Source organism: Melanostigma gelatinosum (genome assembly GCF_949748355.1).
Source record: "Melanostigma gelatinosum genome assembly, chromosome: 4".
NCBI classification, from domain to species: Eukaryota; Metazoa; Chordata; class Actinopteri; order Perciformes; family Zoarcidae; genus Melanostigma; species Melanostigma gelatinosum.
The window spans coordinates 1,402,002-1,424,221 of record NC_136637.1 but is presented as its reverse complement, the minus strand read 5'-3'; the positions used below and the strand labels follow the sequence as shown (position 1 = coordinate 1,424,221).

The 22,220-nt window shown below is 41.1% G+C and overlaps 1 protein-coding gene across 1 annotated transcript; it reads left to right on the top strand.

The window, feature by feature from the left end:
• Nucleotides 1–3,175: 3,175 nt before the first annotated feature.
• LOC306776843 (aquaporin-4-like) lies at nt 3,176–16,223 on the top strand (the record flags this gene model as incomplete). Its single annotated transcript, XM_079267707.1, has 5 exons — nt 3,176–3,210; nt 6,242–6,698; nt 7,380–7,544; nt 8,496–8,576; nt 15,969–16,223. The coding sequence occupies 5 exons, from the start codon at nt 3,176–3,178 to the stop codon at nt 16,221–16,223; spliced, it is 993 nt and encodes a 330-aa protein (XP_079123833.1).
• Between the last annotated feature and the right edge of the window lie 5,997 nt (nt 16,224–22,220).

The following is a 22,220-nucleotide window of genomic DNA, read 5'->3' as shown; positions in this document are numbered from 1 at the left end:
TGTTAATTACTACATTGCTGCGCACCATATTTGTCTATATTGCAGCTTACTCTTGTTGTCGCTACTTTATTTTACACTATTCTATTAATCCATTGATCATAACTTATTTTACCAGGCTGTTCTGCTATAGCCGTCATAGCTAGGGAAATGAGTACGCTGTAACTCCTAGATAGCCCCAAAAAAATCTGTTTGTACATTTTCTTACTTTCTCCTATGATAGCATATCATATATACCCGTTGCATTAGGATACGTTGATTTTATATTATATATGTTGTTGGTATTTGTTATAGATCCTCATCTGTACTTGTGCAGTTTTCTTTTGATACATGTTGGTCATTGATGGAGGAAGCCTGAGAACAAGGAATGCAATTTCCATCGGCGGCTTCACTGGAAGTTGTTGTGACATGTGACAAATAAAGAACATTGAACTTTGGATGCAAACACGTTTGTGTTGGCTGCAGTCAGGAGACACCACTCACCGCCGTTTACATCAAACAAGGTCCTCGTGTTGTGAGCACACCTCAGAACGAGGGGCAGCCTCAGCACAAGTCTCCCAGAGTCATTAATGGAACCAGCAGAAGTGTCTGCAACACCCAACCAATGGGCTGCAAGACACGCCTCATTCAAACTCCACAACAAGCAGCAACCCAACCGTGGATTTTGTGAACCGTTACACCCCTAATATGTATATATGAATATGTGTGTGTGTATATGTATATATGTACAAATGTGTATTCATTGCAACTTATGGTTGATTTTTAATGCATATCTTGAAAATCAATACAAATTTGATCACAAAGAAAAACAAGCAGCAATCAATGAGGCAATTGGCTGAAAGTTGTTGTGTAAAACCCGTCTTTACCCGAACTTCAATTCAACGATCCCACTGCATCCTCTCCACTTGTTCAAGGCATTTACTAACGACCAGGAGTCCTTACAGGAGTCCTCACAATGCCCTTCCACCACACACAGCGTGTTGCCACCGCTCATGGTCTGACCTGTATCTTACCAGCACGCTTGGCTTCTCACATCATCTTTGCTGCAAATACAAACAGAAGAATGATCACAAGACACAAGCAATACAAGTGACAGTTGACATTGCTGCTCCTGGACCAGCCCAAGGGCTGGGCCGGGCTGGCCCTAAATACAGATAGCCATCTCTGAGGAGTCAATGGAAAAATATGGGACTGTACTTGTTGTGTCCGCCATCAGGGCCTGGTGGTCCAGTGCTCCTCGTGCTTATTGGCTGAACAACAGCTATAAAGAATAATGTAAGAAAAGAATCCTTTTGAATTGTGTTCTTTGCATATTTTTCTTTCTGTAGTTCATCAACAGAGATTTCCTTCATGTTTACTTCACTGGCCATCTATGTTTCCACACTTTCAAAGGTTTTTGGGTCATTATCACACGATATTATGGCTCAGTGGAGAGCAGGGTCGTCCTCCAATCAAAAGATTGGCGGTTCGTGAGTGACATGTCGTTGTGTCCTTGGGCAGGACACTTATCTAGCTGTGCCTACGGTGTGTGGATAACCATGGTAGCATGGTAGCCCTGTCATCAGTGTGTGAATGGGTGAATGATGACATGTAGTGTTAAAGCGCTTTGAGTGGTCGGTAGACTGGAAAAGAGAAATGCAGTCCAGTCCATTTTAAATCCATCTTAAAAGCAAATATTACAGAATGTCATACTTTTTATAACCTTGTCAAACAGTCATATAGGTTGACACCGGGTCAACGTGGAATGTTTTGGTTTCTCACTGGAGAAGCGCTCCGCTGCTGTCCCCAAGGTTTTTTATTTATTTCTACATTTTTGTTCTCATCGACTCACTCACACATTTCTTCCAGTTGTGCGTGGTTGTTAACTGATATTGTGTAATACTTATATAAGAGAAAGGATGATGATGTGTGTGTGTGTGTGCTGTGGGCTGACTGTATAATGTGACAGAAGGGAGGGCTGCTCTGTCAGCTCGCATGAAGAAGCATAAACACTGGCAGCCTTGTGTTTCAGCAGCGTGTCAGTATCTATTTATCCAGTAGGATGGGGAGTGATGTGGGGGGTGGATGCTCCTCCACAAATAGCACTGACAACATGGATCTGTTGTGTGTAGTGGTTTGTGATCTTATCATAACTGTTTACATGCAGTTCTGGCTGGATGCTCTGTGCGGTTATTAGAGCGGCTCTGCGTTCACACTGCATTATGGGATATGTACTCTATGATGCTCTCACCTCACTGGCTCCACATGTAAGGAAGTAAGCAAGGGTTTTTTTCAATGGCACTTTTCAAAACAAAAGTTGAAAAAAAACTTCACAATAAAAGTATTCAATGATGGTAACAAACATATGAACATCGAAATGGAATTTATGAAGCAAAAACAACAACAAAAATGCAAAAACTCAGTTGAGATAAACTGAATATAGAATATAATGAGTGCATAAAAGCATGGATTCTTTCTCAGCACTTTCAATGAAGATAGAAATTGATCTTAAATGTAAATAAAACACAATTGCGCAAGTGTCGTTACATGAACAGAAACCTTCAGAAATTAGTCAAACATGACACCTAAATTCTTGTAGGCTGAATGATGCATAATAATCTGCAGATCTATTTTGCCCAAATGTATTTTTTTCATCCTAAATAAGGCTGTGAACTACTGTTTGCTCTCTAACAGCTTATAGAAATCTGCCCTTTACTTACTTTATTGTACAAGAACTACATTTATTCTAGTGCAATAACTACATTTTTCTTTCAAAAAAATCAATAATAACTCAGCGAATATTCTTCATAACTCGTTCTTTGTGGTGCTGCAAAGATCTCTTTTATGAAAATTCTCTACAGCCAAAAACGTGATGGTGCGTAAAGCTTTCTTCTTTTGGTCAATGTCCAAAATGAGTCGAATTAAATTAGCATTTTCAGATATTGGACTTAAACTTGTTATTGTTCAATATAGAACTACCACACAATTTGGGCCCTGACATTAAAAGCAGTCAACCAATGTAATCATATGACTCTAAATCTAATCCATGAACTGCGTTACTCCCCGGTCATTCCATTTGTCTGATGGTTCCTCTCTCCTCTCATCCGGTTCAATCCCGGTCAGACCGCCCGGATGAACCCCCAACGGGAACAAACTCCGCTCTATAAAAGACAGAAGCGCCCAGCAGGCTGACGGAGTCATGACGGAGAGCGGCAGGGCTCTGGAGCGCCTGAGGTGAGTACACGCGCAAAGACGCACTGGAGCTGGGAAGGTACGTTTGCGGCAAAACGGCACGAAACGAAACGAAAACTGACTTGCTTTCCTATGTAGGCTTAATCTTACAGTATCTTCGTATCTTGTTTGTGTTGACAAGTTTTTTGGGATGGTTGGATTCGTGATGTTCTGGCTGTAACGGTTGTATCGAGTAGATACGTGTTGACCAGGAATAGGAGCAGCATGGTGGCTCACATTCATTCATTCTTTGTTTCCTCTGGACAATAATCAGCGTGGTGTTGGACTTTACGCAGCCAGGAAAATCCAAAACAGAGAACCACTGATTGTCTCAGCGTATTTGGTAAACTAGTCACCAGTCAGTGCAACTATCATAACGCTGCTGCTGTTATCACAGCTGGCAACAACAATTCAGGAAGAAGAATGAGGTTTAAAAAGAAGAATGTTCCAATCCCATCACATGGATTTCTGTGTGGTTTGCAGATGTGGAGCTGCAGTATAGTTTTGTTTATTGTGATCCACTAAAAGGCTCAGGCCTTTTCTCGTGTTGATGCCATTGATTGATGTGAAGACTTCAGGTGTATTTATTTGTAATATTTGACCCTGAGTTGCTGTAGATTTAAGCACAAACATCCCTGAGGAATCATTGATTGAATTGATACTGTACGTTTACTACTGCTACTCTTGCTATCCTACCACTTCTGCCACTAGTACCTCTGCTGCTGCTATGACAAGCACTGTCTTAATCATAAGTATTATTTCATGAGTCTTATTTACATACAGAATGAAGTACATTGATCAATAAATGATTCTGAAAGATAAACATGATACACGTACTACACTAAAGGGAAAATGCAGAAAAATAATGTGTGGTAATAAACCAAAAGTTTGGCCAGCGTTGTTTGTGCTCCCATGCATGCGCTACAAATGTGAAAAAAGGGCCCACGCGGTTATTGTATTGACATTGTTGGACTTTTGATGGTATAACATTGTTCCAAGTTGAATCAAAGTGACAAAGAAACCACTATAATCTACATACACTATAATCTATACACACTATAATCTACATACACTATAATCTATACACACTATAATATATACACACTATAATCTACATACACTATAATCTATACACACTATAATCTATACACACTATAATCTATACACACTATAATCTACATACACTATAATCTATACACACTATAATCTATACACACTATAATCTACATACACTGTAATCTATATACACTATAATCTATACACACTATAATCTACATACACTATAATCTATACACACTATAATCTACATACACTATAATCTATATACACTATAATCTATACACACTATAATCTATATACACTGTAATCTATACAGACTATAATCGACATACACTATAATCTATATACACTATAATCTATACACACTATAATCTATATACACTGTAATCTATACAGACTATAATCGACATACACTATAATCTACATACACTATAATCTACATGCACTTTAATCTATCTACACTATAATCTACATACACTATAATCTATACACGCTATAATCTACATACACTATAATCTATACACACTATAATCTATATACACTATAATCTATACACACTATAATCTATATACACTGTAATCTATACAGACTATAATCGACATACACTATAATCTACATACACTATAATCTACATGCACTTTAATCTATCTACACTATAATCTACATACACTATAATCTATACACGCTATAATCTACATACACTATAATCTATACACGCTATAATCTACATACACTATAATCTATACACACACTATAATCTATACACACTATAATCTACATACACTGTAATCTATATACACTATAATCTATACACACTATAATCTACATACACTATAATCTATACACACTATAATCTATACACACTATAATCTATACACACTATAATCTATATACACTATAATATATACACACTATAATCTATATACACTGTAATCTATACAGACTATAATCTACATACACTATAATCTACATACACTATAATCTACATGCACTTTAATCTATCTACACTATAATCTACATACACTATAATCTATACACGCTATAATCTACATACACTATAATCTATACACACTATAATCTACATACACTATAATCTACATGCACTTTAATCTATCTACACTATAATCTACATACACTATAATCTATACACGCTATAATCTACATACACTATAATCTATACACACTATAATCTACATACACTATAATCTACATACACTATAATCTATACACACTATAATCTACATACACTATAATCTACATACACTATAATCTACATACACTATAATCTATACACACTATCATCTACATACACTATAATCTACATACACTATAATCTATACACGCTATAATCTACATACACTATAATCTATACACACTATAATCTACATACACTATAATCTACATACACTATAATCTATACACACTATAATCTACATACACTGTAATCTACATACACTATAATCTACATATACTATAATCTACATACATTATAATCTATATGCACTATAATCTACATACACTGTAATCATGTGCTCTGGTGACTTTCCTGTCTTGTTGTAAATTTATAAACCTTTTGCACTGTTGTGATATTACAATCGTGTGATAGTGGCAAACTATTTAAATAAATGAGGATATAGGTCAATCAGTTTAGTGATAATTAATGTTACATTTACCTTAAAGGCTGTTTTTATGTTTATTTGAATATGTTCAGAGCTGGATTAAAATACTAGCATCTCACTTGTTTGGCTCACATCAAAACAGACACATTTTGAAGAAGGCTCTTTTCTAATCTGTTCTGTGATCCAATTTAGCAAGTGATAGGCTCGTATGTTTGTATGTACAGTATGTACCAAACTCATTGCTTATTTGTGACTTGATGTGTTCTGATTATCGCTATTTTTCCATTTAGGGGGTTAAGCCCCAGTACCTTCTGTTGTCCTATATTGACGGTTGTCCCTCTTGTCCTCTCTTCCAGGAGGTGTTGCTTCCCCTGCCATATACCACACTGTCACTTCTGGCCTCCATCTTGCTGCTCTCGAGACAAAGCCATGTCTGCCTTCAAGGGCATCTGGACTCAGGAGTTCTGGCGCTGCGTGGGGGCCGAGTTCTTCGCCATGCTGCTCTTTGTCCTGCTCAGCCTCGGCTCAACCATCAACTGGGGGGCCGTCGAGAAGGATCCCCGTCCCGCCGACCTGGTGCGCATCTCGCTCTGCTTCGGCCTGAGCATTGCCACCATGGTGCAGTGCTTCAGCCACATCAGCGGCGCTCACGTCAACCCTGCGGTCACGGCAGCCATGGTGGTGACCAGGAAGCTCAGTCTGACTAAAGGCATCTTCTACCTGCTGGCCCAGTGTGTGGGAGCCATAGTGGGGGCCGCCATTCTGTACGGCATCACACCGGCCTCTGTCAGGGGTGGCATGGGGGTCACCACAGTTCGTCTTCTTTTTCTTTTCAAGTCATTAGCAGCAGTTCACTGTTATTTCACAGTAATGTTGGCACCGCAGTCATTCCTCTCTGACAGCAGATGTTTACTATCCTACTTATCATAAAAGCATAACTCTGTCCAAAGTTAAAGGGGATATGCCCTGCTCCTTCTCAGGTTCATACTTGTATGTTGGATTTCTACTAGAACATGTTTACATGCTGTAATGTTCAAACAACTCTTTATTGTTCATCATCCGTCTGTCAGAATAAACCTTTCACCCTCGCTCCATTTTAGCGCCTGTCTCTTTAAGCCCCCTTCCCAAAAACATCCCAGTCTCCTCAACCTGGCTGGTTTCTCCCAAATTATTTTATTGTACTATTAATAATGGAATTAGTTCTAAGCAAACACTTGCCATGCAAAACAGCGGGAAAGTCTGTTAACCTGACCTAACAGACACAATAAAGAGTTGTATAAATAGATGAGCTATAGAAACTAATAAAATGCAACAGGTATATGTAACTTTACAATTGAATTGAATAATTACCAAACATAACAAATGACATTTATGACTATTACAACATCAACTTCAACCTCTGCATCTATTATATCAGATAGAGATTTTAATACAATGTGTAAAAGGGGTGTTCATATCTGATGATGTATTTGTTTGTATGTTTGGTATTTACAGGTCAATAGGAGCATCTCCGTGGGACACGCGCTGGTTGTAGAACTCTTCATCACCTTCCAGCTGGTCTTCACTGTGTGCGCTACCTGTAACCACAGACGTAATGACCTGAAGGGCTCCTCTGCTCTGGCTATCGGCCTGTCTGTGTGTGTCGGTCACCTGTTCGCCGTAAGTACACAACACTGAAGCAGATGAACAGAGAGAGATGATAACCCGCACACACAACGGGGCTCAGTGTCAGATGGATTCTGCTCTCACACAGTAATCTCGTGCCTCTTCTGTTATTTTGTAAGTTATTTAAAAATTGTGCACTGAAATACCAGAAGAATAGAATTACCTGAAATACGAGACTAATGTGGTAATAGAGGAGGAAGACAATGTAATGTGTTTTAACAGCTTGTTTATGAATACAGTCCGCTGGAGGTTAAGTGTAATATTTGATGCAGACAGTCAGCACGGAACAGCTGGACTTTCTGCTTGTACATTTTGATTTGTGAACATTAGCTTTTGTCAAAATAACTATAAGTGAATTAAATAACATTGAGAGAAATAATTCCAGATAAATGTACAGCTAACAGCATTAGTGTTACATTATTGGCTTTCTTTACTTTCTGTGAATAGTTACTGTTTGGAAAACATATGACACATTTTAAAAGATATCTCTTTGACTTTGAGTCAAGAACAATGTATGAAGCGATGGCCAAACTCATTCCTCCAATCGCACTGGACCAATATGATGAATCAGAAGCAGTATTCAAATGTTGTGCTGAAAAGTTGACAGATTGACTTTTTTTCGGGTTTGCCATAAAAAAAAGCAAGTCTTTCAGTTGAACAACATCGAGTGACTGTCCTCTCCTTCTAAACCATTGTGAAGTGAAAGGTTGTTAGATCAGTGAGCAGTGGTTTGTAATGACACATGATGTAATCTTGCTGATCCATTTGTCAGACCAGGAAGTGGAAGTGGCTGTTGGATCACATGGAAGGCACTTACACATAACGTATGCTTTTCATGTCGTGTGGAGATGTTGCAACCCTCTGTATATTTATGAACGTCTCAGTGTCCTGCTTCTTCCTGTTTATGTGATCATGAGACGGTAGGATGTGGGATTTATTCCTCAGATTCCCTACACTGGAGCCAGTATGAACCCTGCCCGAACGTTTGGACCAGCCATGGTCACATGGTGCTGGGAAAACCACTGGGTAATACACACTCAGTCAGCTCTTATTATCCATGTTATGCTGTTAAATCAGTGGCGGACCGTCAGGGCCTGCAAGGCCTTCTCTGCTGGCCTAAACAGAATCACAAACCTATATCTATTCATAATTTAATAATTTTTCTTAAATGCACTACATGTATTATATTTTTCCCATTATCTTATTTTCTCATTGCACAGCTCCTGTCTTCCTCAGTTGCTCTGCTTCCAGTGCAGCTTGTTTTAAGTAGAGCTCTTATCCAATCAGATCTCACCTCTGTGTCTCCAGGTAGAACAGAGCCAGAGGCCTGCAGACTCTCACCTGCAGCCAGTGCAGGTTGAAGTAAATGGGGACGATATTGTTGATTGTCATAGTGTTCAACCAATCAGATCTATTCTTTGTATAGATTAGGGCGTATTCTTTGACTATCAGAGCCTGCGTGCCGGCCTATAATGACGTCAGCATTACATGCCGCTCAGTGTCCATGTGTAGCTTTCCCGCTAGGTGCAGAGTGTGCTGTGATTGGTCAGTGGGCGAGCACGTGACTATCGTGAAACGAAACTTAATAGCCAGCAGAGGCTGATGGGTAGGGCATCACATCACGTGATGCAGCTCAGTCAATCAAAATGCATTCTGACTGAGTTGAGCTGCACCATGACACAAGGTGCTGAGCCGAGGAAAGACACTGCAGAGCAGTACGTTCAATGTTCAAGTTGTGAAAGTAAAATCCTATGATAACCTATTTGGGTCATGGCTTGTCATTAAGGAATGACGGTGGATCCCACAGCCAGACCAGCTGAGAACATTATATTTTCCTGAATTTAGGTTTTTGCATTTTCCAAATGCTCTAGCATTATTCAAACTACTCGTACCGAACGGTTTAATACGAAGACGTACATAGTTACAGCCTTAAAAATGAATAATAGCTGTGGCGCCACAATGTGGTTATAAGGTGGTAATTCAGCTGCAGGACAGCAGTGAAGGCCCAGGTATAAAATGCACGGCCCACCACTGTGTTAAATAGATGTTAGCATCAATAGCTATGGAAAGATTGTTTATTTTCCATGCACAGAAACTACAATCCAACTTCTAAGGTCTCATTGTAACTACACAGAGTTACAGAACACTCTTCAGCTGATTATCACATGGTAGATTGTCATTGAATGTAATTGGAGAGACAGCGAGATCCTTCTTGTGGCACTGGCACCTCTGCATCACTCAGCGTCAGTCTGTGTCACGCATCGTCAGTCTGTGTCACGCAGCGTCAGTCTGTGTCACGCAGCGTCACTCAGCGTCACTCTCTGTCACTCAGCGTCACTCTCTGTCAGTTCAGCGGAAAGATTCAGCTGTGACAGGCGAGCATAGTTCGGCAATCGTCAAGAAGCTGCGGAGCTGAGGGGGCGGAGACACATTTCCTGAGACATTTCCTGAGAACACCCGTTGTTGTTACAACAGATCAGCTTCCATAAATCAGTTTTATGATTTTAGTTGAGTCACCGGAGCCCACTGTTCTCTGTATGCATCCTTAGAGTAAGTACGTTGTACTTTTTTGTTTCTCATTCATTTTATTTCAGTATGATTTAGCTGGTTTTGCAACAAAATGGAACAGAATACACTTTCCAAATTATTACTTTTATAGTCACTTACAACAATCGGCTAAAATAATGAAAATAAATCATCCGTTTTATAATCATTTAAAAGTATATATTAAAATTAAAAGACATAAAATGTCCAATCCAAAAATACATGTTTGAAAATATCTTCACTCTTCCTCTGCTTATATGCATATGTATGTCAGTAGGACATATGTTAACTGTTAACAGTTTACAGTGTACTTAAATAAATATAAATAAATACAAAACACACACACACTTTGTACACACACTGCAGCAATTCTTTTGCAGGAATATGAGCATATTTTCCCCCTCTGGCAAAATACGACACGTCTCATGCCTTATTTTATTTTACCAGTTGGTGGCGGTAATGCGCCAATTCGTTTGCCAACCGCCAGTACACCAAAAAGGAGGAGAAGAAGAAGCTTTCGCGTGCTTGTGTTGTTGTGCTCATGAGCGACAGCGCTACGTACCCCGTTGTAATAATACTATGAGTGAGGAGCGGAGGACCCAGTCCTGCTGCCAGGACGGAGTCATCAGAGTAGTGTAAAAAAAGTATTTCAATCGGCGCAGGGTGACAGAGGGTGACGCAGAGTGACAGAGCGTGACGCAGGGTGACAGAGCGTGACGCAGGGTGACAGAGCGTGACGCAGGGTGACAGAGTGACGCAGGGTGACAGATATTTGATGTTGATGGTTAATTTGCAACCAAGTTGTATACATCATGTATTTACTTGTTATTTGTATGTAATAGAAAAGTGAGCATGTGTAGTTCATGAAGCAATAAATAATGACAATTGAAAAATATAGAGAGATGTTTGGTTTATTCTTTTCAAACACTAAGCCTAATTTACCTGAGTCATTGATTTAATTGCCACAGGACTGCCACTAGATGTCAGTTTATTTGAAAAATACTTTTTGTAAGGTTCTGTTTAGCTCGATTTAGGTTCTGTTTTGTTGTTTTCGATGAAAAGTGCTGTTGAAACTTGTCAGATGTAATTAATGTGATGGTGAACAATTCACCACACGAGGAATAGAACCAGGAATAGAACCAGACGCAGAGACAGTCAGGAAAGAAGTTAAAAAATAGAATAAACTCCAATTGAACATAAAAACAACATGAGAATTTTACAAATGAATCATTAAACATGGCAAGAAATTCTGACCAACAAAATGCAGTGTCTAGCGGTGGGGTTGCAGATTGCAACCAACTGAAACTCCTCCCCTGTGCCAAGCCTGTCATACTATAGGGGACCCAAACATTTGTCCCTTCTTTGCTCATGGAAACTAATCACTTTCCTGAAATGAGCCATCCACCTTGTAGCCCTTATCTAAAAACTCCTCACAAAACATGTCGTAATCACTCTGATATTTGAATGCAAACACAAAGACACTTCGTGGTGAGTCTTCGTCTTCTTCTTCATCCATGTTCATATTTTGAAGGTCGTCTAGCGCTTTCAGCTGGTTGTCTTTGTCCATATTTGTCACTTCTGGCAAAGTGACTGTTCCCTTGAACACCTTGGTCTGGCACCACTTGGCTGCCAACAAAGTGTGTTCCAGTCGTCTGAATTTGCCATCATTCTGCATTTGAAGAAAAGGAGCATTATAAAAAACACCATTCATTTTAAGTACATTTCATTTTTAAGTCACTTTGACTGTAAAATATGAAACAATAACTAAATAGCACATTTAATTTCAACAATATAGAAGTGATACATTGTAATGCTACATCAGCACAGTAATACTTTTTCCAAACGTTGACAGTGATGTGCACATAATGCTTGTGTACCCGACTGGAGGTCCGTGAGCACCATGTATGTTGTGTCAAACCAAACAAACGTTGGTTCGGGTGGCTGTTATAGGAGACAATAACCAAACTTTTCTGTAATGATGGCGGGGGATCATAAGCAGGATTTTACTGGAGCGTGAATAATGTAGTGGAACCCCAATTTGGAATTCGCCATCCAATTAGGGTGGAAAATGTTGCTGTTGTGTTCTTATATTGCAGGAGGGAGACGTAATGCTAAACCCTTTGTTTAACTGTGTAATGATATGTTCAGACATGCTATATCAGACTTGCACAATAATTACCTGTTGGTCTGTCGGGTCTTGGGCTGCAGTGCTGGTTGTGTTACTACTTAAAATGAACAGAAAGAGAATAAATTGTGACATTACTTTCAGAATTTACTTTTCTCTAGAAGATGAAAAGTTCACACTTTACAGAGAATGCTGAAGGTTAGGGTCCCGTATTAACAACGTCAGTTGGCCGTGCATGTCCACTCTGTATTGCGGTAGCACGGTGGAAGTTCTACTTAAATAGCTTGCGTGTTAAATGCCATTTCCTACTTGTGTTAAATAAACGTAGTTGTCCTGTTATGGAAGTCATCACAATATATAGCACAACATATAAAAAGCAGATAAACAAGTTGAAACAAGTTTGACAACACAGTATATTATTATCATTGTTAGTATATGTTACCATATGTATTGATTGTTTTATAGGCTACGTTACATAGGCTACTACTTAACACATGTACAGCAGGCCACATCATTATTTTCGTTATGTTATTGCCATCACACTACTACTATACAGCTATGTTAATAAATGCACGTTAGAAGAGTGCTCTTTCAGCAACAATTAAGCCATCTGAGGCTACAAAATGGACCGATTGCTTGCAGCGTGATTCAGTTCCGAGAAAGAAAAGAAAATTACGTTCAATATAGGATCACAAAATATTAAAAACGTGGCAGGAAATTGCTAATATTATGAATGTATAACACGTTAATCTCATCACTGCACTCTATTATTAAACAGCCTCCAGTGGACCTTGCTTTAGTTACCATAGTAACACAATCAGTGATACATTTTCAAAATAGTAACACTTCTGACAGTCTGCATCCACCTACAGCTCCAGAGATCAATCTTAGGGGTCACAAGACAGTTAACATGACAGCAACGAAGAAAGGAGAACACATTCATCTTGTTTTTGCTCTTGTCTTGTGAGATTCGGAATTGTTTGACTATTCTAGAGTCAAACTTTCTATATCTCAATGCCAATAAAACTGAATAAATTGAATTTGGACCACAGTATTTGACCAACATTATATCTTCTCATCTTGGCCTTTAACTTCTTCTGTTTCACCAGTCAATTCAGGATTTAAGTGTGACAATTAAATCAATGACTCAGGTAAATTAGTCTTAGTGTTTGAAAAGAATGAACCAAACATCTCTCTATATTTTTCAATTGTCATTATTTATTGCTTCATGAACTACACATGCTCACTTTTCTATTACATACAAATAACAAGTAAATACATGATGTATACAACTTAGTTGCAAATTAACCATCAACATCAAATATCTGTCACCCTGCGTCACGCTCTGTCACCCTGCGTCACGCTCTGTCACCCTGCGTCACGCTCTGTCACTCTGCGTCACCCTCTGTCACCCTGCGCCGATTGAAATACTTTTTTTACACTACTCTGATGACTCTGTCCTGGCAGCAGGACTGGGTCCTCCGCTCCTCACTCATAGTATTATTACAACGGGGTACGTAGCGCTGTCGCTCATGAGCACAACAACACAAGCACGCGAAAGCTTCTTCTTCTCCTCCTTTTTGGTGTACTGGCGGTTGGCAAACGAATTGGCGCATTACCGCCACCAACTGGTAAAATAAAATAAGGCATGAGACGTGTCATATTTTGCCAGAGGGGGAAAATATGCTCATATTCCTGCAAAAGAATTGCTGCAGTGTGTGTACAAAGTGTGTGTGTGTTTTGTATTTATTTATATTTATTTAAGTACACTGTAAACTGTTAACAGTTAACATATGTCCTACTGACATACATATGCATATAAGCAGAGGAAGAGTGAAGATATTTTCAAACATGTATTTTTGGATTGGACATTTTATGTCTTTTAATTTTAATATATACTTTTAAATGATTATAAAACGGATGATTTATTTTCATTATTTTAGCCGATTGTTGTAAGTGACTATAAAAGTAATAATTTGGAAAGTGTATTCTGTTCCATTTTGTTGCAAAACCAGCTAAATCATACTGAAATAAAATGAATGAGAAACAAAAAAGTACAACGTACTTACTCTAAGGATGCATACAGAGAACAGGGGGCTCCGGTGACTCAACTAAAATCATAAAACTGATTTATGGAAGCTGATCTGTCGTAACAACAACGGGTGTTCTCAGGAAATGTCTCAGGAAATGTGTCTCCTCCCCCTCAGCTCCGCAGCTTCTTGACAATTGCCGAACTATGCTCGCGTGCCACAGCTGAATCTTTCCGCTGAACTGCCAGAGAGTGACGCTGAGTGACAGAGAGTGACGCTGAGTGACGCTGCGTGACACAGACTGACGCGTGCCACAAGAAGGATCTCGGCCCTGCACTGTAATTGGCTGTTGTCTCATGTCTTCTTCAGTTAAACAGTTCCTCTGTTTTTTGGAAGCTGTAGGTATATATTTATGAGGAGTATAAATAGCAGAAAAAAACGAATTCATGCAGAAAATGAAAGCAAACAATGACTAATAACTTCCAGGTACAACCTTTTGTCTATGCAGGTTCATCAGGTTTGCATTTGGGTTGTGAGTCACGCAAAAGAAGTAAAAATAAATATGTTTTTTTTTAACAAAGGATATGTAATTACGGTAAAGTATTTATTTTATTCAGTTTGGATTCAGCGAGTTTGGTTCATAAAATTCAATGCACTCAACATTTAAATGGTTAAACTAGACAGTGTTCTCTGCAAGTGGCATTTCAAAAATAATAATACTTTCTTTGAAAAACGAATAACTCGAGCTACAAATGACCGATAGTTCATTTATGGCAAAAGATTTGTACGATGAAAACTATGAAACCACAGTTTGTCTTCAAGTCTTCATGTGTGCAGTGTTAGGATGCTCAATGTTCTGTTTCTCCCCTGTGTGTGTGTGTGTGTGCGCGCGTGATCGTGTGTGTGTGTGTGCGCGCGTGATCGTGTGTGTGTGTGTGCGCGTGTGCGTGCGTGATTGCGCGTGTGCGTGCGTGATTGCGCGTGTGTGCGCGTGTGTGCGTGTGTGTCTGCGCGTGTGCGTGCGTGATCGCGTGTGTGTGCGTGTGTGTGCCTGCGTGCGTGATCGTGTGTGCGTGTGTGTGTGCGTGCACGTGTGTGTGTGTGCGTATGTGATCGTGTGTGTGTGTGTGTGCGTGTGTGTCTGCGCGTGTGCGTGCGTGATCGCGTGTGTGTGCGTGTGTGTGCCTGCGTGCGTGATCGTGTGTGCGTGTGTGTGTGCGTGCACGTGTGTGTGTGTGCGTATGTGTGTGCGTGCACGTGTGTGTGTGTGCGTATGTGATCGTGTGTGTGTGTGTGCGTGTGTGTGCGTGTGTGCGTGTGTGTGTGCGTATGTGCGTGTGTGCGCGTGCGTGTGTGAGTGTGTGTGTGCGTGTGTGTGTGCGTGTGTGAGTGTGTGTGCGTGTGTGCGTATGTGTGTGTGAGTGTGTGTGTGTGTGAGTGTGTGCGTGTGTGTGTGTGTGTACGTATGTGTGTGTGTGCGTATGTGCGTGTGTGTGCGTGTGTGTGCGTATGTGCGTGTGCGTGTGTGAGTGTGTGTGTGTGTGTGAGTGTGTGTGTGTGTGAGTATGTGCGTGTGTGTGTGCGTGTGTGAGTTGTGTGTGTGTGTGAGTGTGTGCGTGTGTGTGTGTGTGTGTGCGTATGTGTGTGTGTGTGCGTATGTGCGTGTGTGTGTGTGTGCGTGTGTGTGTGTGTGTGTGTGTGCGGGCGTTTGTGTGTTAGGTGTACTGGGTAGGTCCAACTCTGGGCGGGACTCTGGCCGCAGCACTGTATCATTGCCTGTTCTGTCCGGACCCAGAGCTGAAGAGACATTACTCCGAGGCCTTCATCAATACACCTTGCACTGCCACCAAACCCCGGAACGACTCGGTCACAGCCCAGGAGCCCCTCTTCACCGTCATGGACGTGGAGAGGGCTGAGCGGAATGAAAGGAAGAGGGCGAAGGAGGTGTCGGGCGAGGTCCTGTCCTCTGTGTGACTGGAGAGGAGACACAGCGCTGGTGTCCTGTCTTCGGATCAACAGTCCACTGTGAAGGACACAGACTTCCTGTAGACCGGCGGAGCAAACACTAACAGAAACAGAATTAAGAATGAATTTTTAAGGAGACTGAGAGGAATATTTACAAAGACAGGCCTTTGATTTTGTGGCAAATACCGTGTGCATAACAGAGAAAGAGCGCCGAGGTTTCTGCCAGTAAAACCGAAGCAAAAGTGTTTTTAGTAAAAGCTGTGGGTTGGTCTTCATGCAGGATGTGTTTTAAGAGTGTTCCTATTTAGTGGAAGGGATATTAGCATATAGAAATGGCTACTGCACATATAGAGAGTTATTTGTCATTGACAATGGGACCTTTGGTTGCAGCAGAGATTGCACCTAAAATGTACGATGTGTGGAAAGCATTGGGAGTGAGAGACGAACATCAGGGATGAGATAACTCTGCATGGCCCTCAGTCATAGTTCACACAACCAAAAGACTTCAGTGGCTGCAGTCAAGACAAAATGGACCAATCAGAAGATGCCACTATTGCCCCGTTGTGCTTGGAATCCCGAGTGTTGTGTTGTGTTCGGTGCAACTTTCCCAAATCAAGAAGTTCCTTTCACATCCCACACATTAGATATGACAGCATAGTCGATCTGTCTGTGTTCTCATGAAGTGTGAATCTGGATGTGATCAGATGATCAGCTGTTCACTGCCGTTATGGAAGCTGATATTTGGACCTACGGGTGTATTCTCTGTGACAACACAACATGCACTGCTGTATGTTGGCACTATTTATCATACATCATACTGTGAACTTGATTCGGACCCAATGTGAACATTACTAAATAATCGCTACATTTAGTTGATCAATTAGTATTGTAGAAATACTAATAGTCCAGAATTCGGTAAATAATTCAACAACAAAACAAAAAAAGCAGACAACTGATGTTACTTATTTATTTCTGAAAACAGAAGTATATTAATGTAAACTGTATATTCTACGCATTTGATTTGAAGATATTAATGGAGTAACTGTAAATAATGACAATGGTTAATTAGACAGTTAAGCAAACTATGCTTTGGCTTGCGTAAAGTGTTTTAGAATACACCATGAAATATATACACATACGTATATATATATATATATATATATACATATATAATTTCTTTTATTATATTCATTTTTTTCATTTATTTATTTTTTATTATTTTTTTTGGTTTTGTTTTGGTCATTTACAAAAAAAATGTGTTTTAGAAATGAAAAGGTGACGAAGACTCAACCAGCACCAGAGCTTCACAGCGGGTGCTGAGCAAATATGACCCTGAATACATTCAATGTGAATTCATAATATCAGGCAGTGATGGGTGAGGGTAATCTGAATATCAATGTTGGTCATTACTGATACACATCTTACAGTGGCATACAGCCCAGTTTATTGTTTCTTCTCATGTGATTTTGTTTCTAGTTTATTTTACAAGGTGAGTGTACAGTAGCATGCTGTATTACTGTACTGTACTTCTACTTCTCTGTGTTTCTGAAGCCTTTCTATTTTTACTGACATTTCATAAAAATGTGAGTAGATGTAGATGTATGTAGTGGAAGAATGTCTTACAAAAGTCTGTATGAGAGAATTAAAAAGTTATACAGAGAATTAAAGATACAGTGTTTGGTATATAAAGTATTAATGGAACAGAGGATCTTTATCGTCATAAGTAACAACCATTGAGTTTGGTGACATGAACTGTTATTATTAGCAGTAGTGCAGTGTCGGCCGGCCAATAGAGGGCCACGGGGCCTGGCCCCACCCACCTTGAGCCACAAAAAAAAAAGAAATTATAATATTATTAATTTCTTTTTTTTTTAAATAATATTAATAAACTATACAAATTGTCAATATTTGTGTTTTTGAGCTATGTAATATACCCAGTAATATTTGTAAAATAGGATATCTGCGCAAAATAATTGCTTTTCCCTGCTTGTCCTCTCCGCTGGTGCACCTCTCAGCTGTCCCCGTGCACGTCTCTACTGCGCGTGCACGTGCTGGGGCCAGATCGATTTGGCCCAAGGCAGACGGGTCTAATAAGCAGCTTAGCCAATCACTGATTAAAGAAATAAATGAGTGACTTACAATTTAGCCAATCAGCGCCCTAAAAAAGACTTCCGGGAGGGCCAGACCCTCCCGGAAGTCTTTTTCTCCCGGAGGGCCCGTGTCTAGTTCTCATCTCGCGTGTTCTCGCTACCCAGCTGGACGACGGTCACCGGCTTGCGGTAAAGAAACACAACGAGGAGGTGGATAAAAACCGGCACATTTTATCAAAAATAATTGATTGTGTCAAGTTTTGTGGGGCTTTTGAGTTGGCTTTGCGTGGGCATGACGAGACTGACTCCTCGGACAACCCTGGCGTGTTCAAGGGACTGGTGGATTTTGTTGCGTCCCTCGACGGTGTGCTGGAGGAGCACCTGGAGACAGCCAGCGTTTTTAAAGGGACGTCGAAGACAAAATGAGCTGTTGGACTGCATGCTGTCGGTTGTAAGGGATTACATTCTGGAGGAAGTAAAGAGCGCTGATTTTATCGCCATTCAAGCAGACGAGACGATGGACGTTTCCACCCACTCGATGCTAACGGTAACGTACAAGAGCGTTTTAATGCTCTGGCTATGCTCTACATGGAGAAGGAACTTGTCAGGGACATGCCTGACTTCAATAAGAAGGTCATTGAGAGGTTTGCCACTCAGAAGAGCAAAGTTCCTTTACAAATAAAAACATGCAGGTTTCCTCACCGCACTGATTGGGTGTTTCTCCAACAAACAAGGTTCATAGGGGCATCTTAAAATATACTTGTTCTGTTCGACTATATATGATATTTATGTTATTATAATATATTCATGATATTTATATTGTATATTTATGATTATATGGTATTTATATTTCATATTATACTGAATATTATTATTTTATGATATATATATATATATTAATATACTGAATTGTATGAATAAGATGTCCTTATTATGTCAGTGTTGGAATAAATGATAACAATGTAACTGCAAAGTACTAATGCGTTTTTGATACCTTTTTTTTTTTTGCTGAAATTGATTGGATGGCCCTACCCAAAACAAATCCACCAGCCGCCACTGAGTAGTAGTATTACCGTTATATTGTCATCATTATATAATGACGACATAATAAAAGATGTATGAAGTTTGCAGAAAGTCAGTGTTTTGATTCATCAGATTGTTGTATGTTCACCTCTCAACCAGCAGATGTCGCTAAGAGGCTGACTATATCATCTATAAACCAGCTGAAACCAGCGTGTGCGTGCGTGTGCGTGTATGCGTGTGCTGACTGCTCCACGCTCCCTTGGCCATTCATTAAAATGTAAATCCTAATCGCCCCATTTAAATTAATTGGAGCTGATGAATAACACCGTCTGATTAAAACTGCTCTGCAATCAGTGTTCACACAAAGCAGTGGAATCAACCTCATGTAGGCCTACTTCTTTTGTCTTTTTTTCTTTGTCACCGTTACAATGACTGAATAAGACGACGGAAAATATTAACAACACCTTTGCTGTTGCGAACATTTGTCAGTCTGCACTGCAAAAAAAGGCAGTTATTTATCATAATACAACCGTAAATGTAAACATACAAGTCATTTGCAACAGCAGATTCGTAATGCTAAATATCTCTTTATTTTTCAATGGTCTTTATTTATTGCCTTGTGATCAACACATGCTCACTCTTTCGTGTATGTTTGGTTCTTGAATACATGATCGATACAACTAGGTTGCAAATTATCCATAAACATCAAATATCAGATGAAATAATCAGCATTCAATACATCTGGATAATTAACAGTAACCTAGATAATTAACAACGGCACCGGTGAATATGACAAAATCTTTGGTTTAAATAGCTACTCAGCTGTTATTAAGTGTCAGAAGAAGCCCAACTTCTTTATATTTCAATCACAGATTGTGAATACAAGTTATTGTATCATGCAATCTGCTGACATTATTGTGAGGATTTATGTCTAACTCTGCTGTATTTCCCTCAGTAGTGTCCTCCTCCGAGTCCCGCCCACTGCCGTGCCTCTCTCATTAGGCACAGCTGTGCCTCATCTCCTGCTGACATAAATACTCCGGTCACTCTCATCCCAGTTGTCCGTCCATCCGTTTACCAACCTGGTTTTCCGACCCGTGAGTTGTCCGTTTCTTCACTCTGTGAGATTCCTTTACTAACAATCCGTCTTTGTGTTCAACTTGCCTGCCGTCCAGTGTCGAGCCTCGGGTTTTCACCTGCACGAAGAAGCCTTCCAGTTCGTTCCTCGGAGATCAACTGTGAAGGCTTGGCTATCCTGTGTCGAGCCCCGGGTATCACACAGTTGATCCAGCCTGCCTGCCAGCCACTTTCCGGCTAGGATCAGAGCGGAGCGCGAGGACGCACCTCCGTGTTTGACGTGAATGTTTACCTGTCGGCTTCGTCAGCCGCTTGGAGGATTTAGCCACTTTCCGGCTTGGACCCGCGTGGAGCACATAGAGACGCCTCCTTTTTTACTTTATCTATTTCCTGTCTTTTCCTCTGCCTGAGAGAAATAAAGAATATTGGTTTTTGAAATAGAACTCTGCTGTCCTGAGTCTGCATTTGGGTCCATGAACGCACCACATCATAACAGAACGGACTGACCAAAACTATGGACCCAGCAGCCGCAGCAGGATTTCCACCTGCAGATCCCCTGGTCCGTGAGTCATTTGTTCCGTCTCCTGAACCTTTCCACAGAGACATGAGGGGATGTAGAGGTTTTCTGCTCCAGACGACGTTTGTGTTCAACCAACAGCCCCGCACGTATGCATCGGACAGTTCTAAAATTGCCTATCTGACCGGGTTGCTACATGGCCGTGCTCTCGACTGGGCCCAGGCCTGTTTCACCCAGAACCCGTTGGATATGGTTTCTTTTGGACAATACCTGGAGGTGTTTAAGAGACCTTTCGACCACCCTACGTACTCGCAGGACACTGTTCAGCACCTCCTCCGCCTCCGTCAGGGCTCTGCGAGCACCGCTGAACATTCTATTGACTTTCGCATCCTGGCCGCAGAGTCCGGTTGGGAGGAGAGGGCGCTGAAGGGGTTTTTTCTCAGCAGCCTGTCAGAGGGATTAAAGGACGAGCTTGCTGTTCTGGAGGAGGCTAAGACACTGGAAGACCTGATCGCTCTCACCATCCGACTGGATACTCGGATGCAGGAATGTCGGAGAGAGCGTAACGACAGGCTCCCGGCTCCGGTTCGTCAGCCAGTAACTACTTCCGGTCCCCAGTTCCACCTCGCCGCCGCAGCCCAGGCCACCAGCACTCGCCCGCTCCGGCACCTTCTCCCGAGGATCGGGATGAACCCATGCAGTTGGGACGGTTCCACCTGTCTCAGGGAGAGAGCGAGCGACGAATCCGTTCAGGAGCCTGCCTCTACTGCGGCGAGCCGGGTCACCGTATCCCTGTCTGCCCGGTGCGACCAAAAGAGAGGGCTCGCAAGTAAGAGTGGGAATACTGGCGAGCGACTCCACCCGACTTCCCCGTCCCAAGTCCCGTCTCACACTACCAGCTAAGTTATGCCTACCGGCCGGTGCTCTGCCAGTCTTGGCCCTGATTGACTCCGGAGCAGAACAGAGTTTTTTGGACTCCTCCTTGGCCTTCGCTCATGGGATTCCCTTGGAGGAGTTGGAATGCCCTCTTCAGGCGAACGCTCTGGATGACAGTCGCTTGACCAATATCATGCACCGGACTTGCCCTATTACCCTGCTTGTGTCAGGAAACCACCAACACAAGATCTGTTTTTACATCTTCTCTATGCCCCTGACACCTCTGGTTCTGGGCCATCCTTGGCTCCTGGACCACAACCCACAGATAGACTGGGCAGGAAACAGAATCATCGGATGGAGCCCCACATGTCTTTCAAGGTGCCTCAAGTCCGCCATTCCCCGGCAGACCTCTTCTCTCCACAC